We start from the raw sequence: 25,781 nt of genomic DNA, 5'->3' as shown, positions 1-25,781 counted from the left end.
AGGGTTTTCATGTTCTTGGAGGGGCTAGTAGAGCCACTGAGGGGTTTGGTGAGGTCCAACAGGCCCACCACTTTGCAGGACACAGTTGGTAGAGCCCGAGACTTGCAGGATGCTCTACCCAGGGCCAAAACGCAGATACCACCCAGACAAGTGTTCCAACAGAGGGGGAGAGACACTAGGGCTCCACCACCGAGAGCCAACCAGGGGCATGGACAGTTGGATGAGGAGACCAGGAGAGACCTACGGAGGAGGAAGCTATGCTTCACTTGTCAGGAACCTTGGGCACCAAGCCATAGATGCACAGCGGGCAAGGCCCATTACATTGAGGTCTTCTCTGACAGTGACCAGGAGGATGACGTAGAGTTGGAGATGGGCGGAGATGACAGCGTGGCACATGTGGAGAGGGGACCACCACCACCTCCACCACTAGGGGGAGCCCCTTTCGCACCAACAGGAGGGGTCCTTGCATCCTTACGTGTACCCAAATTTTTGACTTTAAGGATGAGAGGCACCATGTCTCCATTTTGGTGGACTGTGGGGCCACCCACAATTTCATCGATGCACAAATGGTCCAGACGAGGGGTATCATGACTGAGGAGTTTGAGGTCTTCTCAATCCTTGTGCTAGGGGATAGGACCATGCAGTGTACGCGATATGTTCTGACTTTGACAGTGACCATGGGGAACTATTCAATGATGGACCATTTCTTCGTGGTGGATGTACCAGACACTAATGTGGTGATGTGTGTCCAATGGCTTTATTCTTTTGGTCGGGCCACTACTAATTAGAGGAAGTTGGAGATGGAGTTTACAGGGCTGGATGGAAAATTGGTTGTTCTACGGGGCATGCATTCTTACCCTCCACAGACAGTCTCAGCACACAGGATGGAGGCTGACCTGAGGCATGGTGACATTGAGTGGGCGGTGGAGTTGAGGATTTCTGAGGTTGGGGGTCAACCCAAGCCACCACACGCGGACATACAAGCCATCCTAGACAGATACCTGGTAGTGTTTGGGGACATACCGCCAGGGAAGCCACCTACCAGGGGATTTGAGCTAGGCTATTATTACCACTCCATACAGACATCCCAAGGCCTACAAGGATGAGATTGAGTGAGCCATTCAGGAGTTGTTGGCACTTGGGCATATTAGGCCTAGCTCTAGCCCCTTCACTTCATCAGTTGTCCTGGTGAAGAAGAAGGATGGGACGTTACACATGTGCATAGATTATTGGGCACTCAACAAAAAGACCCTGAAGAACTGCTACCCCATTCCACGCATAGATGAGCTGATGGATGAGCTGAGAGGAGCCAAGTACTTCTCCAAGATAGACTTGTGTTTGGGGTACCACCATATTAAAGTGAGGGATGAGGACATCCCCAAGACGACTTTCAAGTGTCACTATGGGCACTTCGAGTTTCTGGTTATGCCTTTCGGACTAACCAACGCACCTGCCACCTTCCAGTCCTGCATGAACCATGTGTTCCGTGGGCAGTTGCGGAGATTCGTATTGGTATTTTTTGACAACATTCTGATCTATAGCTAGACCTGGGAGGAGCATTTGCAGCACTTGGAGGTGGTGTTGCGCATTTTAGAGGAGCAGCAATTCTACGCCAAGTTGTCCAAGTGTGAGTTCGGATTGACAAAGATGCTCCCTTTGGTGCATATTATTAGGGAGGATGGCATGAGAATGCATGAGGAGAAGATTAGGGCCATCTGGGACTAGCCAGTACCCTAGAATGTGACGGAGTTGAGGGGTTTCGTGAGTATATGCACCTACTACAGGAAGTTTGTGAAGGGCTTCTCCCAATTGGCAACCCCCCTCATTGATTTGACTAAGAAGGGGGCAGTTGAGTGGATTGATGGAGCACAAGAGGCTTTTGAGTGCCTAGTGTTGGCACTTCCAGATTTCACACAGCCCTTTATGCTTGAGTGCAATGCATCAGGGGAGGGCATAGGAGCGGTCCTGATGCAAGGGGGCGCTCGATAACTTTTGAGAGTCGAAAGCAACTTCCCCACAAGTAGCTATACTTCATATATGACAAAGAGATGCTAGCCATCATGCATGCGCTGGCCAAGTTTAGACAATACTTGGTGGGCAACAGGTTCCGAGTGAAAACATGATCACAATAGCCTCAGACTCATTTTGGGTGAGCAAAATTCAGGTGTACGACTTTGACATTGAGTATGTCAAGGGTCGACACAAAGTGGTAGCTGATGCATTGTCCAAGAGGCCGGCCACTATTTCGCTGATGAGCATTGCACCAGATTGGAAGGCGCAGTTGCTAGTGGAGTATTCTAAGGACTGATTTGCATGTGAGGTCCTTGATGGCACAGTTACGGATGACTGATACAGGGTGATGAATGAGGTGATCTACTATAAGGACCGGATTTATTTAGTGCCCAACTCCCAATTGAGGGAGAAGATTATGCAAGCTGCCCACGATTCACCGTTAGTAGGGCATCAGGGGTTCACCAAAACATATAGGGCTATCAGGGAGCGTTTTGCATGGAAGGGCCTTAAGGGTGATGTTCTGAGGCATGTCTGTAAGTGTGATACGTGCCAAAGGAACAAGGGTGAGCAAACACACCCTGTTGGATTGTTACAACCTCTTCCTATCCTTGAGGGGAAATGGGAGAGTATTTCGATGGATTTTATCACCGGGTTGCCTACAGTCCAAGGCAAGGACTGCATCTATGTGGTGGTAGACAAATTAACCAAATTTGCCCACTTCTTCGCTATTTCTGCCCGGTCTTCGGCCTCACAGGTGGCTGAACTATTTTTCAGGGAGGTGTTTTGACTTCATGGTCTTCCAAAGACTATTGTTAGTGACTGGGACAATAGGTTCATGGGAGGATTTTGGCAGGAGTTATTTTGATTGGTGGATACTGAGCTCACCCCGAGCACTAGATATCACCCCCAGACCTATGGGAAAACGAAGATTGTAAACAAGTGGCTGAAGGGCTATTTACGCAACTATGTGATGGGCCAACAATGTGCATGAATACGGTGGTTGCATTTGGGCGAGTACTGCTACAACACAACGTACCACAAGTCCATAGGTATGTCCCCATTTCGAGTTTTGTATGGTTATGATGCATTGACTTTCGCTGATATGATGATTGGAGATAGTCGGGCCCCAAATGTTGATTTGGGGTAGCATCGGATGTGCTCTAGCCACGAAATTTGGTGGAGAGGTTAGGGCACATGAGATCTCCAATACCCATAAAGGGTTTGGGTAGATTCTAAACAGTTCAGGAGATATTAAAATAATTAATATTTTTAATGGAGTCCCTAATTTTAAACTTAGGGAAAATAAAATATTAATGTGTATTAATATGAAATTGTGTTAGAATGGTCCAAAAGACATGGATCGGGCTAGATCTAATCTTAGCCGTTGATTAGGGACTTAATCTCGGCCGTTGATATGTCAACGAGAAAAGTATAAGAGGAGGCTTGAGGGTCACTTGGAGAACACACTAGAGTGATCAGTCATTCTATTCTCTAGAGCGGGGTTTGCTAAGAGAGATAGAATTAGTGATCAGGAGTTGCAGCTGAGGGGCATTGAGTACAAATATAAATTACATAAAATAAAGTGAATATAAATAATGTAAATAATCAAATCTTGATTATGTTAAATAGTCATTAAGTTAAGTGAAAAGGCATGTCTACAAGACATGCCCAATCGCGAAAAGGCACCTGCCTATTATATATGCGTGTCCTCATTATAACATTCGGCATCACTTATACATTTTTATATATAAGAAATTATTATTACAAAATACCCCTTGTGTATTTTTACATTTAAGTCAACAAGCTACAAGTTTTGTTTCTTCAATGGTATCAGAGCCATGGCGAACAATATAATCATGCGAGTCTTTGAACGTAGTTCAGCGCACAATATAATCATGCAAGTCTTTTAACGTAGTTCACCGCACAATATACCATTAAGTTTTCGCCCTAAATGCGTTGAGCAATTTAGTAAAATTCAAGAAAAGGTTCAACAATGGGAAAAACCATATGCAAAATTTAAGGCACATCTAAAGGAAATCGATAATAAGGAAGATGATAGCGACATTGAAGAAACGGAACAAGGTGAAGCAAGAGAAGAAGACTTTGATCAGAATGATGATAATGAGGATGAAGATGAGGTGGATGAGGACTATCTTGAGAAACAAGAAGATGAGAAATATCATAACAATGAGGAAAATGTTGAAGAAGAAAATGATGATGATGAAGAAGAAAATGTGATCAAAGAAGTAGAAGAAAATGCTTCCAATGAAGGAACTGATATGAATATGGAAAATTTTAGAGATGAGGATGAGAAATTCTATATATGGAGACCAGAGTCTCGATGAGAACAGGCAGTGATAGAAGCCCATAAGAAATGGGCCAAAATAATAGCACATCACATACCTCACACATGTCCTCCCAAAACCCTAGCAGAGAAACTTCATAACAATGATATTCAATGGTCTGACAAGGTGGTTGAAATTTTTTTAACATGGTTATACTATAGAGATGGCTATTGTTTCATCCAAACAAAAGAGGGGTTCCTCGAAACAAGTGTGGCTCTTGAGAGACTTCTTGACAAATTCGATAAAGAGCTTCTTGGTTTAGGGGTAGATGAAGAGGATGCTAAAAATAATGGGGAACAGATGAAGTTGTTCATTAAATTTCGACATCATCTTGGAGATTTCAGAAAATATATCTCAAAACTGATGGATGGTGGAGAAAAGCATCTGCCCTGGGATCGACAATTAGGGGGTCAATCAAATGTATAGTCACACTTTGAAAATTTTGATGCTAGCAAATATGGTTATGCATTCTTCGATACCAGCACCATGGTTTAGTGACCTAGAGTTTTGTGGGAAGGTCTTCATGTTTTCAACCAGCACCATGTTTTCGCTCAAGACATTACTGTCACGTCCTTGTTGGGTCCACAACATGAATATGACTAATACTTTGCATATAAAGAGATGCTTGAAGGACATTACCACTTAAGAAAAAAAACCAGAGTTTCTTTTGTCTAGTGTTTATTGGTGATCCATAAGCTGAAATGCAGTTGACATATGAATTCCTGCAACATGCAAGGAGAGTCACTGATAATGTGGCGAAGGAAAATTCCATGTTTGATTCAGACAATACCCACAATGAAAAATTGCAAGTTGGGATTTTTCACAGTACAAGCAGAACTATTGGAGAAACCACAATCGATTTATATATGCAGGAAACCAGATATACCCATCACCCCTCATCTAACCAAGTTTATTGCATCTACAAGGGAGATTTAAGGGAAATGTTGACATTTGTAAAATCTAGTGTCCAGATTCTTGATGTTGATAAAAGCAATCAAATTGTTTTAGCAATAAACAATGCTCCACTTCAAAGAAGTCTAACATCCTGGGAACTACCCGGAGCACTTCCAGTTGCAAACATCAAATCTTCTCTTCATATAGAAGGACTAGCTCCTTATAGTGTATCGATCCGTCGTCCACCTACTATGTCCCTGTCCGTCCCGTGCTTCCCACGTAAACCCCATTGCTTTCCGCTTTGATCTGTCTTCATACACCATCGAACCATGCCCCGAAGCCTATCTTGTCCTTCCCCTTTGTGCCGTCAATAATTATCGATCCTCCCTGTTCCGCATCCATGTTGCACTCAGTCATTGGTTCCCTGCAAATGCTGAGCCGAGTCACCTACATTCAGGTCAACCAACATTCAGTCCAACCGACATCCACATTGTTGCACAATTTGACGCTTGAGCCTACCCACGAACCCCTCCCCATCCGACTCCGCACCCGGCATAAAACCAATCCTCAGTCTGTGTCAACTCTACTAAACAATGACTGGTCTCCGCAGTGTTCATTGGGCTCTGACAGGCTTCGAACTTGCAGCGTCCACTCCTCATTCCCGACAACTCAAACATTGCGGTGGATGACTTCAAACACTGCTGCGTTAAGGCAGGCCCAACCATCACGATTTTTCGTGGAATTTGATCACGTTCCTTCTCCCATAATTAATCAACATATGATCCAATATATATACTATATTATATAGTTATATATATTAATAAATAAATAAATATATATTATTATAATAATAATAATAATAATAAAATTATTATTATTATTTAAATTAAATTAAAAGAAAAAAAACCTTAGTTCAAGAAAAATTACCAGAGAATTCTACATGTTAAGGACAAAGACGAAACAAAGACGACCTACACCAATGTGAAGAAAATCGTCAGCTACAAACTTTGAGGACAAAGCTTCTGAAGGAAATGGCAATGTCATGAATATGAATTACATAAAATAAAGTGAATATAAATAATGTAAATAATAAAATAAGCAACTGTTGATTATGTTAAATAGTCATTAAGTTAAGTGAAAAGGCATGTCTACAAGACATGCCCAATCACGAAAAGACACCTGCTTAGTATATATGTGGGTCCTCATTATAACATTCGACATCACTTATACATTTTTATATAATAAATTATGATTACAAAATACCTCTGGTGTATTTTTACATTTAAGTCAACAAGCTACAAGTTTTGTTGCTTCAGAAATATTAACTTTTCCAATTTTGTCATATTTTGTACTTTCACTTAGGAAAAGTGGGTTGCGGGACCCCACTTGAAGTTTTGGAGCTAAGGCAAGGGCCCAACATAAGAGAACGGGAAAAATTGAATGGTTAGTGGATGGTGGGGGCCACATGCTCCCCTTTTGGAAATATGCACTCTTGGAGGGAAATGATGAAGGGAATCGATGGTTGGGTCCCACATGAGAAAATTGGAGGCACGATGACAAAATAGGAGGAGGCACTCATTTTCAGGCATCTTTATCATTTGAACATTCACCTTGACTAGCACGCTTGAGTTGGAAGCCAAGTCTGCATGTGTTGTTGAGCACAAGAGATTTTCAGGCGAGAATCTCACCCTTGCTTCGGTGGACCTCAAGTGTTAGCCCTAGGAGAGAGTCTTCATCACCTTCAATCTGATTTGGGAGTCTTTTCAACGTATTTGTGGAGCTGGTTCAGTAGGTGGGACGCAAGAAGGAAAAATACGCAGCCATTGGAGGAACTGTTGTGGGGCAAGTGATTTGTTGGGTCTCGAGGATAACCAAGGGACATCATTTGTTGAAGATTTAGAGAAATTCTAGGGCCTCATTTTGGAGAGAATTGGTTGGGCCAAGCATTCATCAGCAGGGACTGCGGGACCCTGTGCATTACCTTTTCGTGCCACACGTGGGGCATTGGGAGGAAGAGGAGTTTGGGGCTGAGACTTGTGGAGGAGTTCTAGAAGGGGATTTGTTGAATATCTCAGCCATTTTGGGAGCCTTCAACAGTGACATTTATAGGTGGGTCGAAATACCCAACAACTAGGGAAGCTAGGAGAAATTGGGTCGAAATTCCGAGGTCAACATATGGCCAAACCCTTGTTGGGTTTTGGTGGGTTATTGGAGGAGAGGTCGGGGTTAATTCCACTGATTTTCTGAGCACCAGTGGAGGTCCTAGCAGCCATTTCTTACAGCCAGCAGTGTAGTTCCTGAGGGCCAACGCCAAGCTTTGTTGGGGACAACTACCTAGTGTTTGTGCATCTGATTTCATCACCTGGGCCTTGTTAACTTGCCCTGGGCAAGCATCGGTGCATGCCTTCTGATCTCATATTGTATCCCATCATTTATCTTCATAAAATGGCTCAACTCAGCGCATATTTTGGGGTTTTTTGGGTGTTTAATATCGTGTGAAATTTCTGTATGTGTTTTTGCTATGTATGCTTTGTTTATCATTGTAAATTTCCCTTGAAGATATTACACATAGACTTTGCAAACACATGAGAGATTGAAAATTTGCAGTAAGTAAAACATATATCAGTAGGGAGAGAATTGGTTGGGCCAAGCATTCATCAGCAGGGACTGTGTGAGCCTGCACAATACCTTTTCGTGACACATGTGGGGCATTGGGAGGAAGAAGCGTTTGGGCCCTGGGGTTGAGACTTCTGCAGGAGTTCCAGAAGGGGATTTGCTGAATATCTCAGCCCTTTGGAAGGCTTCAATAGTGACATTTACAGGTGGGTCGAAATACCCAGCAGCTAGGGGAGCTAGGAGAAATTGGGCTGAAATTCCGAGGTCAACATATGGCCAAACCCTTGTTGAGTTTTAGTGGGTTCTTGGAGGAGAGGTCGGGGTTAATTCCCCTGATTTTCTGAGCACCAGAGCAGGTCCTAGCAGCCATTTCTTGCAGCCAGCAGTGTAGTTCCTGAGGGCCAGCGCTGAGCTTTGTTGGGGACAGCTACCTAGTGTTTGTGCAGCTGATTTCATCACTTGGGTCATGTTAGCTTGCCTTGGGCAAGCCCAGGTGCATGCCTTCTGATCTCATATTGTACCCCATCATTTATCTTAATAAAATGGCTCAACTCAGCGCATATTTTGGCATTTTCTGGGTGTTTAATATTGTGTGAAATTTGTGTGTGTTTTTTCTATGTATGCTTTGTTTATCATTGTAAATTTCCCTTGGGGATATTACACATAGACTTTGCAAACACATGAAAGATTGACAATTTGCAGAAAGTAAAACATATATTTTTGTAATGTATAATAGAGTTGTATAACGGTCCAAAAACAAATCGTGCAAGGAAAAATACATGCACGTGATCTGCATGTGTGCAGCTTTAGTGTCTAATTATTACAAAGTGTGAAGTTTGCCCACAGAAGAAAGGATTGTTGGAAGCGAAGAAAACTATGATACAAACTCTAAGTTACCAGGATTCGGATCCGGATACGGATACGGATCCGGATTCGGATACGGATCCGCCAGTTTTTTGAAAACCCAGGATCCGGAAACGGCAAAGAAACGGCAAGTACAAGCAAATATAAAATATTTTATAATTTTTAAAATTAAAATTTATATAAATATAAAAATAAAAACTAAATTTATACAAATATAAAAATAAAAACATATGCTAATTTTTTAATATATAATTTTTACATACAATAAATAATTATTATATATATAATTCTTAATGTATCATTTATAAATATTAATTAAATATTAATTAAACGCTGATAAATTAAAAAGCACTTACATTAGTTTAATTAAAAGCACTAATCATCATTAAAAAGCACTGGTCATCTTTAAACTAATGTAAACGCTGATAAATTAAAAAAAATTAGCACGGCTGTGTAAACCCGGAATCGTTACAATTGTTTTATCTTTTCGCTTTTTCGGTTTTAAGTTCTGCGGGTTCCGGCATTTGACATTCCGAGCAGTAAGGCAGCAGTAACACTCCGAGAAGTAAGGCAGCAGTAACATGGTAACACTCCGAGCAGTAAGGCAGCCGAGCAGTAACATTCCGTAAGGCAGCCGAGCAGATCGGGGTTCCGTCGAGAGAATCCGAGGTTTCGGTCGTTCTGAGCCGACACAATAATAGCAATAGTATTCGAAAACCCTCAGCGTTGCAGAGGATTTTGTTGTAGCTCTGTGGGGAAGATTATTTCAGAACCCCACGCAGGAATTCTGTGAGCCGGCTCATCCATTCTCATTGCATGCAGGAAGTCATTCTCTGCATTCGACCACATTTTATACGTTTCCGGGAAGGACGAGCCGTTTCAAAAATATGCCATCCGCCACGTGCCGTTTTTTATACGTATTTCTCCGTATCCGGATCCGGATCCGTATCAGATCCGAGGATACGGAGATCTCTGACCAGCGGCTGCCGGATCCGGTAACATAGTACAAACTATAATTCCACATCTAGATTCCACCTGTTAGTCATTTACAAACTAAGTTGTGGGTTGCATCTTATGTGGATGATATAAAATTATAGGTATTTAAGAAAAAAATGATTTTATTGTGTTTATTATCGCATTGATGTTCAAATGTGAAAGAAAAGACAGAAGCACATGAAATAGATTCACTGTAGGTACAGGAAGTGCCTGCTTTACTATCATAACATATCCTTACGAATTCTGTCAGCTGGTATGTTGCCATATATATCCGATATCCACCTCTATTGCATAACTTTTGCCTCAAGATCTTATCACAACTATGCTTTCTCCATGGATGCTCCATGGCCTTTCTCACAGGTATCCTTCAAAACATGATCTAAGAAAAGGATACACAGCAACAATGTGATGATAGAGTACTTAATCCACAAATTACTCAAGAGTGTAACTAACTAACGATCAGGCATAGTCTCAGCCATTTCTGTCCTTAAAAAAGATCCCATTCTCCCTGTCCTGAAAAGTGTCCACCATGTAAGGTCTTGCATTTGAAGGTTCTGATACTATTCATTAATTTTTAACACTAACATTTAACAGTCAATAATTATTCTTTCATCTGAAAGGGATTCTGGAGTCTGACAAAATTATTCATCAAACACTGCCATATAATTTTCTGAAAAGAGTGTAGACAAGAAGCCAATTTAGTATTGCTAACAAGATTGAACAGAAGAAGTGAAAAAAACCATTCTGTTGTCTGAGATACACGGTAATCAACAAACCTTATTGGACAGTGAAGCGATATCTTTGATGGTCCTTCAATTATCTCATCATCTGCATTGACCAACAAATACACAGAGGTTACAAATTATATGAAGTTACCACCTTGTTTTGGAACAAAAACAGTACATAAATTTACATAATAAAGTGAATTGTTATAGAAATACAATGGAAAATCTAGAACATTTCCTGTAAATTTCTATAATCTTAAATTGGCAAAACCAATAAAACCTTCAATAACTAAAGACAAAGTGTTCAATCAACAAGACACCTCTCTCAACAAAACATTGCACATAAAAACATATATAATCACATTGAATTCTGCAACATAAATGCAGATCGATATTTGAATGTTCTAGTTTGAATAAAATAAACAGATATATGAATGCGAGCCTTGTTAAAGCAAAATCTAACACCGTAGTGCAGATCCTCACTGGGCAAATTAAATTGAGTGCAACAATGGAAGTGTTACAACTGTCACCTCAATAACAACTCCCCTCGTTTTAGTGATGGACACGATGCAACACAAGGAAGGCTTCCCTACATAGATCCTAGAAATCAAATAACCCAATTACCTTAACTTAGATGTCTTCTAAGGGTTCTACCAATGTTACTTGGGAGCGGGAGCGAAAACGGGAGCGAGAGCGAATCCCGGAGCGTTTTTTATATAATATATATATTTTTTATATTTTGATACATATATGTCAACAAAAACATGTAGAATAATGAATTAGATATAAAAAACATAAAAAAACATAGATTGAACCATATAACAACAATCATCTAGAAGTTATAATCTTCATCAACCACGTCCACAAGTTAGTAACATACAACATATTGAGTCTCATGATTCATCAATCTTAAAGTTTCAAACTTTCAAAATTCAATATATAACATTTATCATCATTGATCACCAAAGTTGTACTTGTAAGCTAAGTGTAACCATCACAAAAATTAATATCTAACATGAAATGAAATGTTATAAAATGAAATGAAATGAAACAACTTTCAACTTTCATGAAGCATCATATTCATAATTCATTACTAATGAGTTATAATTGCCAACTTCAAACTTAAATTGTCATATATTGTTTAAAAAAATATCATAATAAATATGAAAGAGTCAATAGTTATAAAAACTACTAGAAACTAGGAAAGAGAAGTAAATCTATTATCTATTTATTATGCTTGGGCCTCTTGCCACCACGAGAAATGTCTAATTTTTTAATCTTGTTGGAAAATCAAGATCTTTGTCATTAATATCACCCTCTAAGCATTAATATCCATAGGTATCTTTGTCATTACCTCTGTATCTGTATAGGGATCTTTGTCATTAATATCACCCTCTAAGCATTAACATAAGATAGAAAAAGCATAGCATGTCAAGTCAAGATTTTGTTTGAGTGATGTGTACATTTTTAGGAGGGTCATGATAGAGGAGTTCGACAACCAATGTCACTAACATCAAGGTACATAGAGGGATTGGTGCTCTTGATTAAATACAAGTTCCATACCCTAATACATGACAAAATTCAATGGAAACATTGCAATTTTGAAATCCTGAAAAACTGACAAGTCTGCTAGATTTTGAATGAAATCTAAAATTCTACTTTCTCCATATGAAATCCAATGAGGCCGGAACCACTCTCAAACATCCTGAGTCATTTCATAGTAATGGGACATAGACTTGATCATTAAGCTGCCTCACTCAAAAATTATTTGTTTCTTTAAAAAAAAATTGCATTTTGAACATTACTACAAAAAAAATTGCAAAAAAGGCAAAACGCTCCCGAAAAGGCAGGGAGCGAAAAAAAATTTCGGGAGCGCGCTTCCGACCCGCTCCAAAGTCGCTTCCGCCTGGAGCACGGATTGGGAGCGGGATCGAGGGGGGCGGGGTGCTCCCCCGCAACACTGGGTTCTACATTAAATTTCACTCAATAAAAATAGTAATTAGGTTTTAGAGTGGTTAGAAGAGCAACTTCGAGATTAGAGTTCAAAGGTTCCTATGGCTCAACCTAAAGGGTTAGGTCAACCAAATAGAGGCACAAATAGATTTGCAAACATAACAGATCTAGAAATTACACTTTGCTGTCATAAAATAGCCTTTTAAAGCATAAATTAACAGACATAAAACTAGCCCCTGAATCTATAACAAAAAATATGTAAAACGATGGCTACAATTATGAGCAAAAAAGAGAATAAATTACAACAAATTTTGTGATTAAAAGATATATAACAGCACCATAAACCCCAGACATCAGCCCTAAATTAGGGCTGGAAAGTACATGTAAATATTTCTTCAATTAATTACAACAAAAACCCTAACCTCGGGACAATAACATCCAAGACAATTAATGCTGAAAATATAGATTTTGATGTAAATTAACCCTAACTTACACTAGAAAAAGTAAAAAAAAGATTTTTTAGGGTTTTAAAAATTGACACGAGATAAGACAAGTGACTTTCTCAATCTAGGGGTAATGGAGTCTAGGAATAATAATATTTGGAAGAAAAAGATGGATGTGGATTAAAAGAAGTTAAGGGAGACACACTAATGTCCCTTAATCCTCTAATGCTAGCATCCTCCTATCTTCTTGGACAAATAAAGGGAGGGAGCAAAACCTCGGTCACCTCAAGAGAAAACAAGATTGGAAGAAGATAACCTACATAGCATAGTATATATCATCAAAAATCACCAATATTCATCCATGAAAAGAGAACCATCCACAAAGAATCTCCCAAGAGAAAAATTGTTCAACTAGTGCTCCATAGCACACGAGAGAAAACACAAGTAGCACTAGCAAATACAATTGATCTCTAGGTGTGTGGCAATGATCTAGGAAGTAAATCTTTCCCCTATATATATGAGGGATACCAAGCCCCTAGAAGTACAAAACCATGATACAAAGTAGATAGATCATCATGTTGACCCCCAAAGATAGATTATATAATGAATGAACATGAAAAATACCTCAAATAACCAGTGTTCCACGGGGACTCGCCCCCCCCCCCCCCCCCCCCCCCCCCCCCCCCTTAGGGGTCTAGTTTCCTCGCTCCCCCGCGCTCCGGGGACTTGGGGACGAGTAGGGGACGTTTCCCCACGCTCCCAAAATGGAGGAAACTTAGGGGGATGTGCTAGGGAAACGTTTCCCTTCCCTGAGGGGACGTTTCCCCACGCTCCCAAAAAAATGGCCTTGCTTATAGTTTATGATTTAATAGACCTAAAGTGGTACAAAGCTACGCATGTTCTGTATGGGGATAACGTCTTGTGCTGTCTTTTGGTTTCAACAAGCGTTATTTTAGAGGGTCAGTATCATGGAAATTTGTTGGACCATATAGCACGTACATGAATTTTCCCTTTTAAAACTTCTCATTTTTTTCTCAAGTGATGGCTGGATTACAGTGGGGAGATAACTGGAGTGACAGGCAAAGAATATGAGACTTTCAATTTGTGTTTTTAATTTACATGACATTTGACATACAAACTATGGAAGCAGCACCTATGTCATGTGGGAAAAAATTGGGTGGACTATAGACTAACATGCGTTTACTGCAAGCATGACAAAATACTATGGGCAGCAAGAAATCTCAGGAACTGTCGTTATATATGAATTTATACAGTTACAAAATTTACACAGACCACAGTTGCTCAGCTTGAATTCTCAGGTCTGAAAATTATTTTCACCCCTGAAATACACTGCTAGTTTGAAGTTTGAACTGCATGGCATTGCTCTAATAAGGTAGACAAATTATCCATGCCATCGTTGGTCACCCAAGTTGGTTTGCAGATGGTCATCCTGCAGTCAATGTCATTTGATAGTAAACTGTCTGAAACTCTTTCATGTGATCTTCTCATCTCTCCTAGAACTAAAACTCTTCTTTCAGCATATGGTGTACTATCTATATTATATATAATATAACAAACTTTCTAGCTGTTGGATCGAATACAGCTGGACAACCCATTGTAGTTGCCCCTTCTATTGCCAATGCAGTGTTCCTGATCTGTTCATTTACCTTTTCACAGAATTCAGTGGCTACCTTATCAAGCTGAAGCTCTCCCTCTGTCTGACCAAAATCTAAATTAGAATTTGACCAAGCTGAATTAGAATTTTAAATTTATTATTTTATATGATATTATAAATTTGGATAATGTCAAATGATATTCATATCAATGATCATGCTTTGCAGCTTTTCAATTCAAACCAAATTGTCATAGTGGACTCAATTAATAAATTATATTTTATATTTATAAATTTTTAAGACCCTGACGCTCCCCCACGTTTCCTAAAAAATGGTAGGGAGCTTTTGCATAGGCTGCTCTCGCACCCCCTCGCTCCCTCGCCCCCTCGTTCCTGAACCTTGGTGGAACATTGCAAATAACCCATACATGTCAGTAAAAATGCCTCCCAAAGGTGATGTCATCATCAAAAGGCATGTCTCTCCTGTGAAATTTCCAAAAATGCAGTAACTGGATATTTATCTCCTAACATATGCAGTTTATTTGTCTTCTGTAAATTAACTTTACAACAAATAATGATAAATTCACTTTTGAAATTCTTCACAAAAACGCTGTGAAAACCCCACAAGGGGGAAAACCCCTTCAAATTATTCTTCTTATTAGATTGTCATAAAATTTTCAGTAGAGAGTACAATATTCCAATTCATCAATCAAGAGACAAAGTCAATCCTTTGACTATCCAACAAAATAAACCAACCAATATCCAAATGATGAGCCAATAGTCAAATTTGTTCCAAGTAAAATATGGTCAAAGTCAACAGCAATAAATGAAGCCCTAACTAGTCCTCAAGTCAACGGTCAACAACCCTACAAAAGTCTTGGTCAAAGTGTCAGTCAATGCAGCCTTCCAAGCTGGTTAAAGATCAGTCAAAATAGTCCCAAAATCCATGGTCAAAGGAGAAAAAATACATGCCACACCTTCAAACTCAAATTTCCTGTGGTCAAAATTTTGGGGTCAACTATAGTCAAATTGCCCAGAACACCTCGATCTTTGTGCCAAAGAATTCGGCCTCCAAAAATCAGAATTATGCAAGTCAAAGGTGGTCAACGGATGGTCAAACCGTTGCAGTAGAAAAAGTCAATGCAGATTTTAGATTGTCCTTCCTTTCCTTCGCACGTGTGGGAGAGAGACCTGCAATTTCAGATGTATGAACCAATCACAAGAGGAGAGAGAAGAATGGATGAGTTGATGTGATGCCAAATGAGGTTGAATTGTCTTGTATTTATATGCTTCCTTAGAGACCCAGTTTGTCTTTTAGACTGACTTGAACTTTTGTGCACATGTGGGTTTTTATATTAAAAATATATTTTTCCTTAACAAAATTAAATTCTTCCAAGGGCAAAGAGGGTCTTCTCCAAATGAGGAAGGTTGTCCAAAGGAGTAAATTTATCCCCGAGCTGCCAAATTAACACTCCTATCAAGTAGGGAGAAATTTCCGACTGCTTCATATGTCCCATCTGAAATGTCTTGTCATCATCAAGTCAAATGTCATCTCTACTCATCTATGCTCATCTACTGAACACTCTCGAATCTAAAAGAAGAAGAATTTGACATCATAAGGGAGCTCAAGCTACTACCCTCTATCCAAGGACAATAGGCAAGATACCACTTACCGAGAGGTAAGGATCACACTCTATCCTATTGACTTGTGACAATAGGCAAGATGTCGCTTACCGTAAGGCAAGAATCACAGACTATCCTATTTTGTGTTGATCTTACTTGACCCTTAAGAGTCAATGGTAGAGCACCTGCATCCCATAACTTGAGCAGGATAACACTTACCATAAATCGTAAGTGTTGCAATAGACTCAAGTAGCCAACACCCATTGGCCAGATGGGTGGGAACCAATCCCAACAAGCCCAACTTGTGGGTAGGATGCCAATTGGGGTTTACTCTGTTAAGACCAAAGAGAGACAATAGGCAGGACACGATTTACCGTGGAGTAAAGATCACAAACTATCTTATTGCTCGACAATAGGCAAGATATAACTTAACAAGAGGTAACGATCACAGACTATCCTATTGTCTACAATTCCCTCAACCCAAGAGCTCTTTGGATCAATTCCACACCCTAAGAGCTAAGACAGGGGGGAAGAGAATAGCTCAGTGTCCTCGATCAACTGGGACCTGTTACTGCTCAAACTAGCAAGGGTCCTACAAGGGGATCCTATAGAGAAACTACTAGGTCAAGGGTCAACAATGGAGAGATAGCCCAATGTCACCTCAACTAAGGCTCCCTGCTCTTTATGGATTTTCGCCGACGGGAGGAGACCCGATATAAGAGGAATCACAATGATGTATGGATCAATGATTGGATACGGAGTGATTCCTAAAGCATATTCACAAGAGAGACTCAATTAAATAGCTTACTTGCTTGAGAAGCAAGGTAATGAGCTCTCTACGAAGGGTTATGAGGATACCTTAGCCTTGGGTTGGAGGATATGCCTTGACAAGGGGTTTCCTAGACTTAACATCTTTATGGAGAAATGGCTTCTATGTAGTCCTTGTGGAATTTGAGTTATAAAGTTGCAAGACCATAGGGAACCCAAGTGGACCAAAACTAGGTCAAGGGTATGGAGTTGATCGACCAAAGAGTGGCTTGACCTAATTACGGAGGAGAAGAGGATCAAAGGAAAAATTTTCTTTAAGATTTGAATTCAATGATCCTAATGAGGACACTATCCAAGGGAAATCTAGGGCAAGAAATAGTCCTTGAGCTAGGGCTTGCTATATCTCGAGATCCCACCGTTGGATTTGCTTCAAATTTGGAGGGCCTCTAGAGCAAACCTCGACAATTGATGTCCCAGGTGACCTATGTAGGCTAGACCTAGAAAAGGAGGGAGGGGAAAAGAGTAAGCGATGAAAATGATCAGCAATGGAGGATTAATGCCTTGTCCTTTGGGAGAGATTGAATCAAGAAGAATTTATGGTTTGGGAAGAATTCACCCAATCAAGGAGGCCTTCAATAACTTCACATGGCATTTAGAGCATGAGAATAACTGTTGCAAGGACTTTATACTTTAGTTTGCAATAAATGAAGACTTATCGAGATGTATTTAACATAAATTATCTCTAGGAACATTCACCCATTCATACATGGCCCATGACATGTTCCAACGCTATAAAAAACAAAAATTCCCATAGTTTCATATAGAGCATTAGTAAATTTCAGACTTGTATAGCGAAAATCCTAGCAACATTCATGTGACAAAAGTAAATGAAAGGAATAATCATTAAAAGAGTACTTACATGCATAAAGAGTATATCCAATCACCAAATTATGCCAATAATGAAGCTCCAAGAAAAGAGAGAGATATGCAAACATCGAAATTCATCCATAGCATCTAAGCTCCTCTTCCAAAAGGAATAGCGAAAATCTCACAAGAGATAAGAACCCAATCCAAGTGATGATGATCAAAATGAATCATCTCACTTCTATTTATACACTAATGAATTTGATTTAGCTAAATTGGCCTAATGGAGCCCCTAAAATAAAATAATGTGCATAATAACAATACTTTTGGTGACAAGCCCACCAAATAGCTCAATAACATAAGAATAAGCCTCTCAAGAGGGTCTAACGATCAATAGATTGAGTCGTTGGGCCTTTGAAGAGTCCTAATGAAATCCAAGGGGTGCCATGATATAGAAATGGACTCCAAACATAGTGAACAAGGGGTTGGCCCTTTGTTTTCCAAGGAAGACCCTGTGGTGCTCCCAAGTGGGTGTGGGTGCACAAGGATATCCTCATGGGTCTCCAAGTGGATCAAAAGTGTCTGTAGACCATCTATAAGGGCTAGGATGGTGATGTATGTCCTCCCTCTGTAGCAGTAGATATCCTCTAGACCCTTGAACATCTGCCAAGTGTATGGTGCAAGTGTGGAGTTGGTTGGGCATGGTGAGCTAGGTGCATCATCCTCATCCAAAAGGTGGAACATGAGAAATCAATGACCAATGTTGGGGATCCATGAAATAATCTCTCATATGGTGGAAGTCCATGGCTTTCAACGCTCACACTACAAGTGCGAATGTGGCCCTCTGGAGGGCTAGGACCTCGTATAGGGAGACCAAGCCCCAAATGAAGATCCACATGCAATCCTGCATAAGATCCAATGCACCCCCTTGCCCTCCAATACAAGTCATTAGAATAATCAATTAATAAAGGTTACAAGTCATGGGATCAATGGGGCACTTCATGGTGGCATGCCCTTCCATAGTGGGCTTTGGCATGTACAAGTGTCTCCAAACTCAATAGGGGGTTAACCAAGGACTTTATTAGGTGGTTTCACCCTCTAAAGGGGGTGACATGTCCATGTTACATCCCTTAAGTGTTAGGTGGAAAATGATATAATAATGGAATGGAGTGGGGATCAGAGGAATAATCTAGACCACGTGTCAAGGTGCAAGGGTAGCTATAATAACTTAATAAGGGAAACCCACACCTGGGTATACGAGTGTAGGAGGGAGCAAAGCGTGATACATGAGTTAACCCAACCTTTGTTTTTCCACCCTTCTTCATATTCCTTTTCCTTTGATTGATTTTTCTTCATAATTCTCGAGGCTCCAGGGGATCGAGAGCATGACATGTAATATGTAGTAGTGGATACCCCCTTGAGGTGGGGCAGTTCATCGCCCACCAAGGGTTGGGACAACTATGGGTTCCTTAATGATGAAGGGGACATATCTAGGGCCCATAAGAACCAGGGTGATGGCCATGGTTAAGGGGCAGATCTCATGTTTGGATTTTGCCCACATGCTAAATTTGTGTGTCTCGGCCATCATCTGCATTTTGTGGTACATTTCCTATTGAGAGTGGCCAAATTATGCCTTTTATTTTCATTTTAGCTACATCAACCTCTGAGGCATCATTCCAGGCCCGACCCAAGGTGTGGATAGAGGGAGGGGGAGGCTAACCCTATGTGGACCTAGTGGACAGATGTGGACCCGAATGGGAAGAAAGACGAATAGGGGTAAAATGAGTGGTAGGGGAGTAATGTAGGCGGTATCGGGAAGCAGGACCACACAACCAAAATCAAAATTTCCCATGTAGTGCCATCCCTAAAGCTAATGGCCAGTAAAGGAGATCCCACAGGACTGGGATATGAGGGTAACCATGAAATTGGACAATGGAGACAAAAAAACAAACCTAACACACTCTTTCAGCCGAATCCCCTCACCAATAAATACCCAAAAGTGCCCATGACAGGTAAGAGAAATTACTCAACTATACCAATGAAAAGCCATACCTTTGGGGTTGGGTGGCCCACTTTCAAACATACATTCATAACATATGGATGAAGGACCACATGGCTGGCTCAGGTGACAGAGAAAATGGCACAACGAGCTATCTAGGGTCTACAAGGGGCTATTGGTTGTTAGCTGGAGACCATTTAGGAGGAAAATTTCCTCCTATGCATACTACTCACAGGTGGTGGGTAACATCTAGCTCCAACAAGGACATGAGCTCTCGAGAAAGTGCGTAAAGCCACTCGAACGAGAGGTCATGAGAACACCAACAATCTCTTGGTACTGTAGACCTGATCCTTGCACATATCAAAGACCAAGCACACGGGGCAATATGTTTTTTGTGGTGTCTTGTGATTACCCTTGCTTAATATTAGTCCGTAAAAATCAACAAGAAAGTAAAATGCAAGTTTAATCTAAATGCAACTAATCTATCATGAAAAATATCATATGATGTTAGTTCTAATGAGAAAATGAGCATGTAATGCATCTTACACTAACATGCATATAGTGTAATACACATACTAAGTGTAATCATAAAGCCAATGCAACCAACATATCTCAAATCAATATAAATACGCCGGCAAGGTAAGGTTAGTCTCAACTTCACTTTCCATTCACTCATCCTTCCCAACACATGTGTTCTCAAAATCATCTTTTCCGTGATGTGGACCCAATGAGGTCTCATCTTCGTCATGCTCATCAGTTAGATCCTCGATATGTAAATCATCGAAAGTAATATCCTTGAGAAAGGTAAGGTTACTCTCAACTTCAATTTCCATACACTCATCCTTCCCAACACATGTTCTCAAAATCATCCTTTCCATGATGTGGACCCAATGAGGTCTCATCTTCTTGCTCATCAGTTAGATCCTCAAGGTTATCTCCATCCTCTTCATCTTCACTGATGAGACCTTCCCTTCGGAGGGCTGCCTCTAGGCTCTCACAAAAAACTTCATTAGATTGGAATTTCAGTCCCATATACTCCACGAATGTGTTGATCAACTCAATAAAAGATGAAATGCTTTCAAGTTCACACAAGTCAACCTTGGTGCTTGTATTTAATATAAGCAATAAAAAACTTCGTGAGGCTGTTTAGATGAACCACATTAACCTCAGAAGCATGCTTGATAAGTTTTGCTATGTGGTCAATTGTTGTGGATGGATCACCCTCAAATTGTGGCATATTTTGCATGAACTTCCAATCTAGGGCATTTGGGTATTCTTGGAAACCATGTGATATCCAACGCAGGAAACCACACATGAAGCCTTTTAAAAGCTATTGATCTTTATATATTGATATCATGGGAATCACCAAGGTGAACTAAAATTGCCTTTAAGTATAAGGGGGTTTACGCAGTGCATTATATTAGATATCATTTTTGGGATTCAACGGCGTTAAGTAAGTCATTCACGTATGACCATTTCCATGAGAGGTAGTCGTAAGTGACTAATTTCTCATGATTTGAATAGTTCACTTAGCACTCATTGCATCGGGTGATGCTCACAGGGGTGAAGAAGTGGGATTGAAACTAGTGAAATAAATCACATAGCGTCAATCGTCAGTTCCGGGGCTTGCACCCGGTAACCAGGACTTCCCTTAACAAATGCTTGCTTCACCCTACAAGCGTTGACTTTTAGGTTCAATGAACAACTAGGGCTTCGTTCTTCCAAGTGAGTCACCAAAATGATATGTCAATAATGTCGCATGAGAAGCAAGAACGTCTCGTGTTCTTGACAATGGTGCCAAAATGTTACCGCTCAAACTAGTAGGGGTTCTAGGAGGGGATCCTATAGAGAAACTACTAGATCAAAGGGCAAAAAATGGAGTGATAGCCCAATGTCACCTCAGCCAAGGCTCCCCGCTCTTTATGGATTTTCATTGATGGAGGGAGACCCGGTATAAGAGTAATTACAATGATGAATAGATCAATGAGTGGATAGGGAGTGATTCCTAAAGCCTATCACAAGAGAGACTCAATTAAATAGCTTGCTTGAGAAGTAACGTGATGGGCTCTCTAAGAAGGGTTATGAGGATACCTTGGCCTAGGGTTGGAGGATATGCCTTGACAAGGGTCTTCCTAGACTTAAGGATCCTTATGGAGAAATGCATTCTATGTAGTCCTTGTGGAATTTGAGTTATAATGTTGCAGGACTATAGGCAACCCAGGTGGACCCAAACTAGGTCAAGGGGTTGATTGACCAAAGAGGGGCTTGACCTAATTAGGGAGGAGAAGAGGATCAAAAGAAAAAATTTCTTTGAGATTTGAATTCAATGATCCTAATGAGACACTAGCCAAGAGAAAACTAGGGCAAGAAATGGTCCTTGAGCTAGGGCTTGCTATATCTCGAGATCCCACAGTCAAATTTGCTTCAAATTTGGAGGGCCTCGAGAGCAAACCTCAACACAGTTGTGGGCCAAAAATCAAAGTGTTTCAATGGCTAGATTGTAAGATAATTGATACCCTAGGTGACCTATGTAGGCGAGGCCTAAAAAAGGAGGGAGGTGAAAAGAATAAGTGTTGAAAATGATCACCAATGGAAGATTAGTGCCTTGTCCTTTAGGAGAGATGGAGTCTAAGAGAATTTACGGTTTGGGAAGAATTCACCCAATCAAGGAGGCCTTCAAAAACTTCGCATGGCATTTGGAGCATGAGAGCAACTGTTGCAAGGACTTTATACTTCAGTTTGCAATAAATGATGACTTATCGAGATGTATCTAACATAAATTATCTCTAGGAACATTCACCTATTCACATGTGATATAATGCTATAAAGAACAAAGATTCCCACAGTTTCATATAGAGCAGCAATAAATTTAAAATTTGTATAGCGAAAATCCCAACAACATTCATGTGACAAAAGTAAATGACAAGAATAAGCATTAAAAGAATACTTACATGTATAAAAGAGTATATCCAATCACCAAACTATGCCAATAATGAAGATCCAAGAAAAGAGAGATAAAACCAAACATCAAAATTCATCCATTACATTTAAAAATCCTCCTCCAAAAGGAATAGCGAAAACCGTCACAAGAGATAAATACCCAATCCAAGTGATGATGATCAAAATGAATCATCTCACTTCTATTTATACTCTCTAATGAATTTGATTTAGCTAAATTGGCCTAATTGAGCCCCTAAGATAAAATAATGTGCATAATAACAATACTTTTGGTGAAAAAACCACCGAATAGCTCAATAACATAAGAATCAGCCTCTCAAGAGGGTCTAATGATCAATAGAGTGAGTCATTGGGCCTTTGAGGAGACCTAATGAAGTCCAAAGGGTGCCATGATGTAGAAATGGGCCCCAAACATAGTGGACAAGGGGTTGGCCCTTTGTCTTCCAAGCAAAAACCTATGGTGCTCTCAAGTGGGTGTGGGGGCACAAGGACATCCTCATGGGTCTCCAAGTGGATCAATAATGCCTGTACACTATTTGTAAAGGCTAGGATGGTGATGTAAGCCCTCCCTCTATAGCGGGAAACATCCTCTAGACCCTAGAACATCTGCCAAGTGTATGGTGCAAGTGTGGAGCCAGCTGGGCATGGTGAATCAGGTACATCATCGTCATTTAAAAGGTGGAACATGAGCAATCAATGATCGGTGTTAGGGATCTAGAAGTAATCTTTGCTATGGTGGAGGCACATGGCTCTCAATGCTCACCTTACAAGTGCCAATGTGGCCCTCTGGAGGGCTAGGACCCCGTATAAGGAGACTAAGCCCCAAATAAAGATCCACCTACAATCCTGCATAAGATCCAATATGTCCCCTTGCCCTCCAATACAACAAGTCATTAGAATAATCAAGTAATAAAGCTTACAAGTCATGGGATCAATGGGGCACTTCATGGTGGCATGCCTTTCCATAGTGGGATTTGGCATGTACAAGTGTCTCCAAGCTCAATAGGGAGTTAACCAAGGAACCTATTAGGTGGTTTCAACCTCTAAATGGTGTGACATGTCCATGGTACATCCCTAAGTGGTAGGTGGCAAATGATATAATAATGGAATGGAATGGGGATCAGGGGAATCATCTAAACCACATGTCAAGGTGCAAGGGTAGTTATAATAAGGGAAACCCACACCTGGGTGTATGAATGTAGGAGGGAGCAAACCATGGTACATGAGTTACCCGACCTTTGTTTTTCCACCCTTCTGCCTTTTGCCTTTGATTGATTTTTCTTTATAACTGCTCGAGGCTCCAGCAGATGGAGAGCACGATGCGTAATATGTAGTAGTGGATACCCCCTTGAGGTGGGGCAGTTCATCGCCCACCAGAGGTTGGGACAATCATGGGTTCCTTACTGATGAAAGGGCCTCATCTAGGACTCATAGGAACCAGGGTGATGGCCATGGATAAAGCGTAGAGCTCATGTTTGGATTTTGGCCACGTGCTAAATTTGTGTCTGGCCATCTTTTGCATTCTGTGGTACATTTCCTATTGAGAGTGGCCAAATTATGCTTTTTATTTTCTTTTTAGCTTCATCAACCTCTGGGGCATCGATCTAGGCTTGACCCAAGGTGTGGATAGGGGGAGGGGGATGCTAACCATTTATGGACCTAGTGGACACATGTGAACCCGAATGGGAAGAAAGATGAATACAACTAAAATGAGTGGTAAGGGAGTAATGTAGGTGGTATCAGGAAATGGGATCACGCAACCAAAATCAGGATTGCCCATGTAGTGCAATCCCTAAAGTTAATGGCCAGTAAAGGAGTTCCCACGGGATTGGGATATGAGGGTAACCACGAAATTGGACAATGAAGACAAGAATACTGACCTAACCCACTGTTTCCGCCAAATCCCCCCACCAAGCCATGCCCAAAAGCGCCCATGACAAGTAAGAAAAATTACTCAAATATACCAATGAAAAGCCATAACTTTGGGGTCGAGAGGCCCACCTTCAAACATACATTCATAACATATGGGCGAGGGACCACATGGCTGGTTCAAGTGGCGGAGAAAATGGCACATCGAGCTATCTAGGGTTTGCAAGGGGCTGCCAGCTGTTGACTGAGGACCATCTAGGAGAAAAACTTTCTCCTATGCATAACTACCCACAGGTGGTGGGTAACAGGACCCTTACCCAGGAGGGTCACATCCATCAGTCCAAGCTTCTCTCTAAAGACCAAGAACTTCCCTTTCGGCAAAGCCTTCCTGAGTATATTTGCTATCTAGTCATCAATTGAAATGTGATGGAGTCCCATGACTCCTCTCCGCACCATGTCTCGCATATAGTGAAACTTGATCTCAATGTGCTTGGACTTGCCATGAAATATAATATTCTCTGCCAATCGGACCCCACTCTTGTCATAAATATCACTGTCGTATCCAAGACCTGCTTAAACAACTTTCCAAAGAGCTTCCTCAACCAAACTACCTCGCAACTAGCCATGCTAGCAGCAATATATTATGCCTTTGTCGTACTCAAAGCTACAAACTTCTGCTTCCTGCTCATCCAATATATCATCGTAGATCCCAAGCTAAAGAAGCACCCTGATTGTGCTCTTTCCGTCAATTACATTTCCAGCCCAGTCATCATCAGTGTATCCATGCAGTCTTACATCTTTGGTAGTGTATCTCAGACCAAGATTAGTTGTCCCATGCAAATATCTCAGCAAATCCTTGGCAGCAACCTAGTGTGCATGATGGGGCTTAGTCATGAATTGATTCAAAGTGTTGGCCGCAAAACATATGTCTGGACGAGTGTTCGTGAGGAACATCAATGCCCCAGTCAAATGTCGGTATTCAAAAGGATTCACCAAATCAAGTCTAGCAACATCTCCGCATAACTTCTTGAAGATCATCTCCATTATTGTAGCCAAGGACTTGCATTCTACCATTCCAAATTTTTCCAACAACTTCACGACATACTTTCCTTAGGAAAGGAAAATCTCACTAGGTCTTTGCCACACCTCTAATCCAAAAAAGTAATGCATCAAGCCATGATCACCCATCTCAAACTTAGAGGCCAACTCCCTCTTACATTCAAACATCCAAGGCTCACT

General features: G+C 40.8%; 1 protein-coding gene across 4 annotated transcripts in view; it reads right to left on the bottom strand.

The window, feature by feature from the left end:
• LOC149158601 (uncharacterized) overlaps nucleotides 1-25,781 on the bottom strand; it is a 384,530-nt gene that overhangs the window by 43,479 nt on the left and 315,270 nt on the right. For all 4 annotated transcript variants that reach the window (XM_089436264.1, XM_089436265.1, XM_089436266.1 and 1 more), the window contains one exon: nucleotides 10,505-10,556. In XM_089436264.1, coding sequence (XP_089292390.1) covers nucleotides 10,505-10,556 — 52 coding nt within the window. The remainder of the gene's footprint in view (nucleotides 1-10,504; nucleotides 10,557-25,781) is intronic.

This window comes from Pinus tabuliformis, chromosome 5_2 (genome assembly GCF_031772625.1).
Source record: "Pinus tabuliformis cultivar Carrire ecotype Pingquan chromosome 5_2, CPIR1, whole genome shotgun sequence".
In the NCBI taxonomy this organism is placed as follows: domain Eukaryota; kingdom Viridiplantae; phylum Streptophyta; class Pinopsida; order Pinales; family Pinaceae; genus Pinus; species Pinus tabuliformis.
This window is presented reverse-complemented; position numbering and strand designations above follow the sequence as displayed.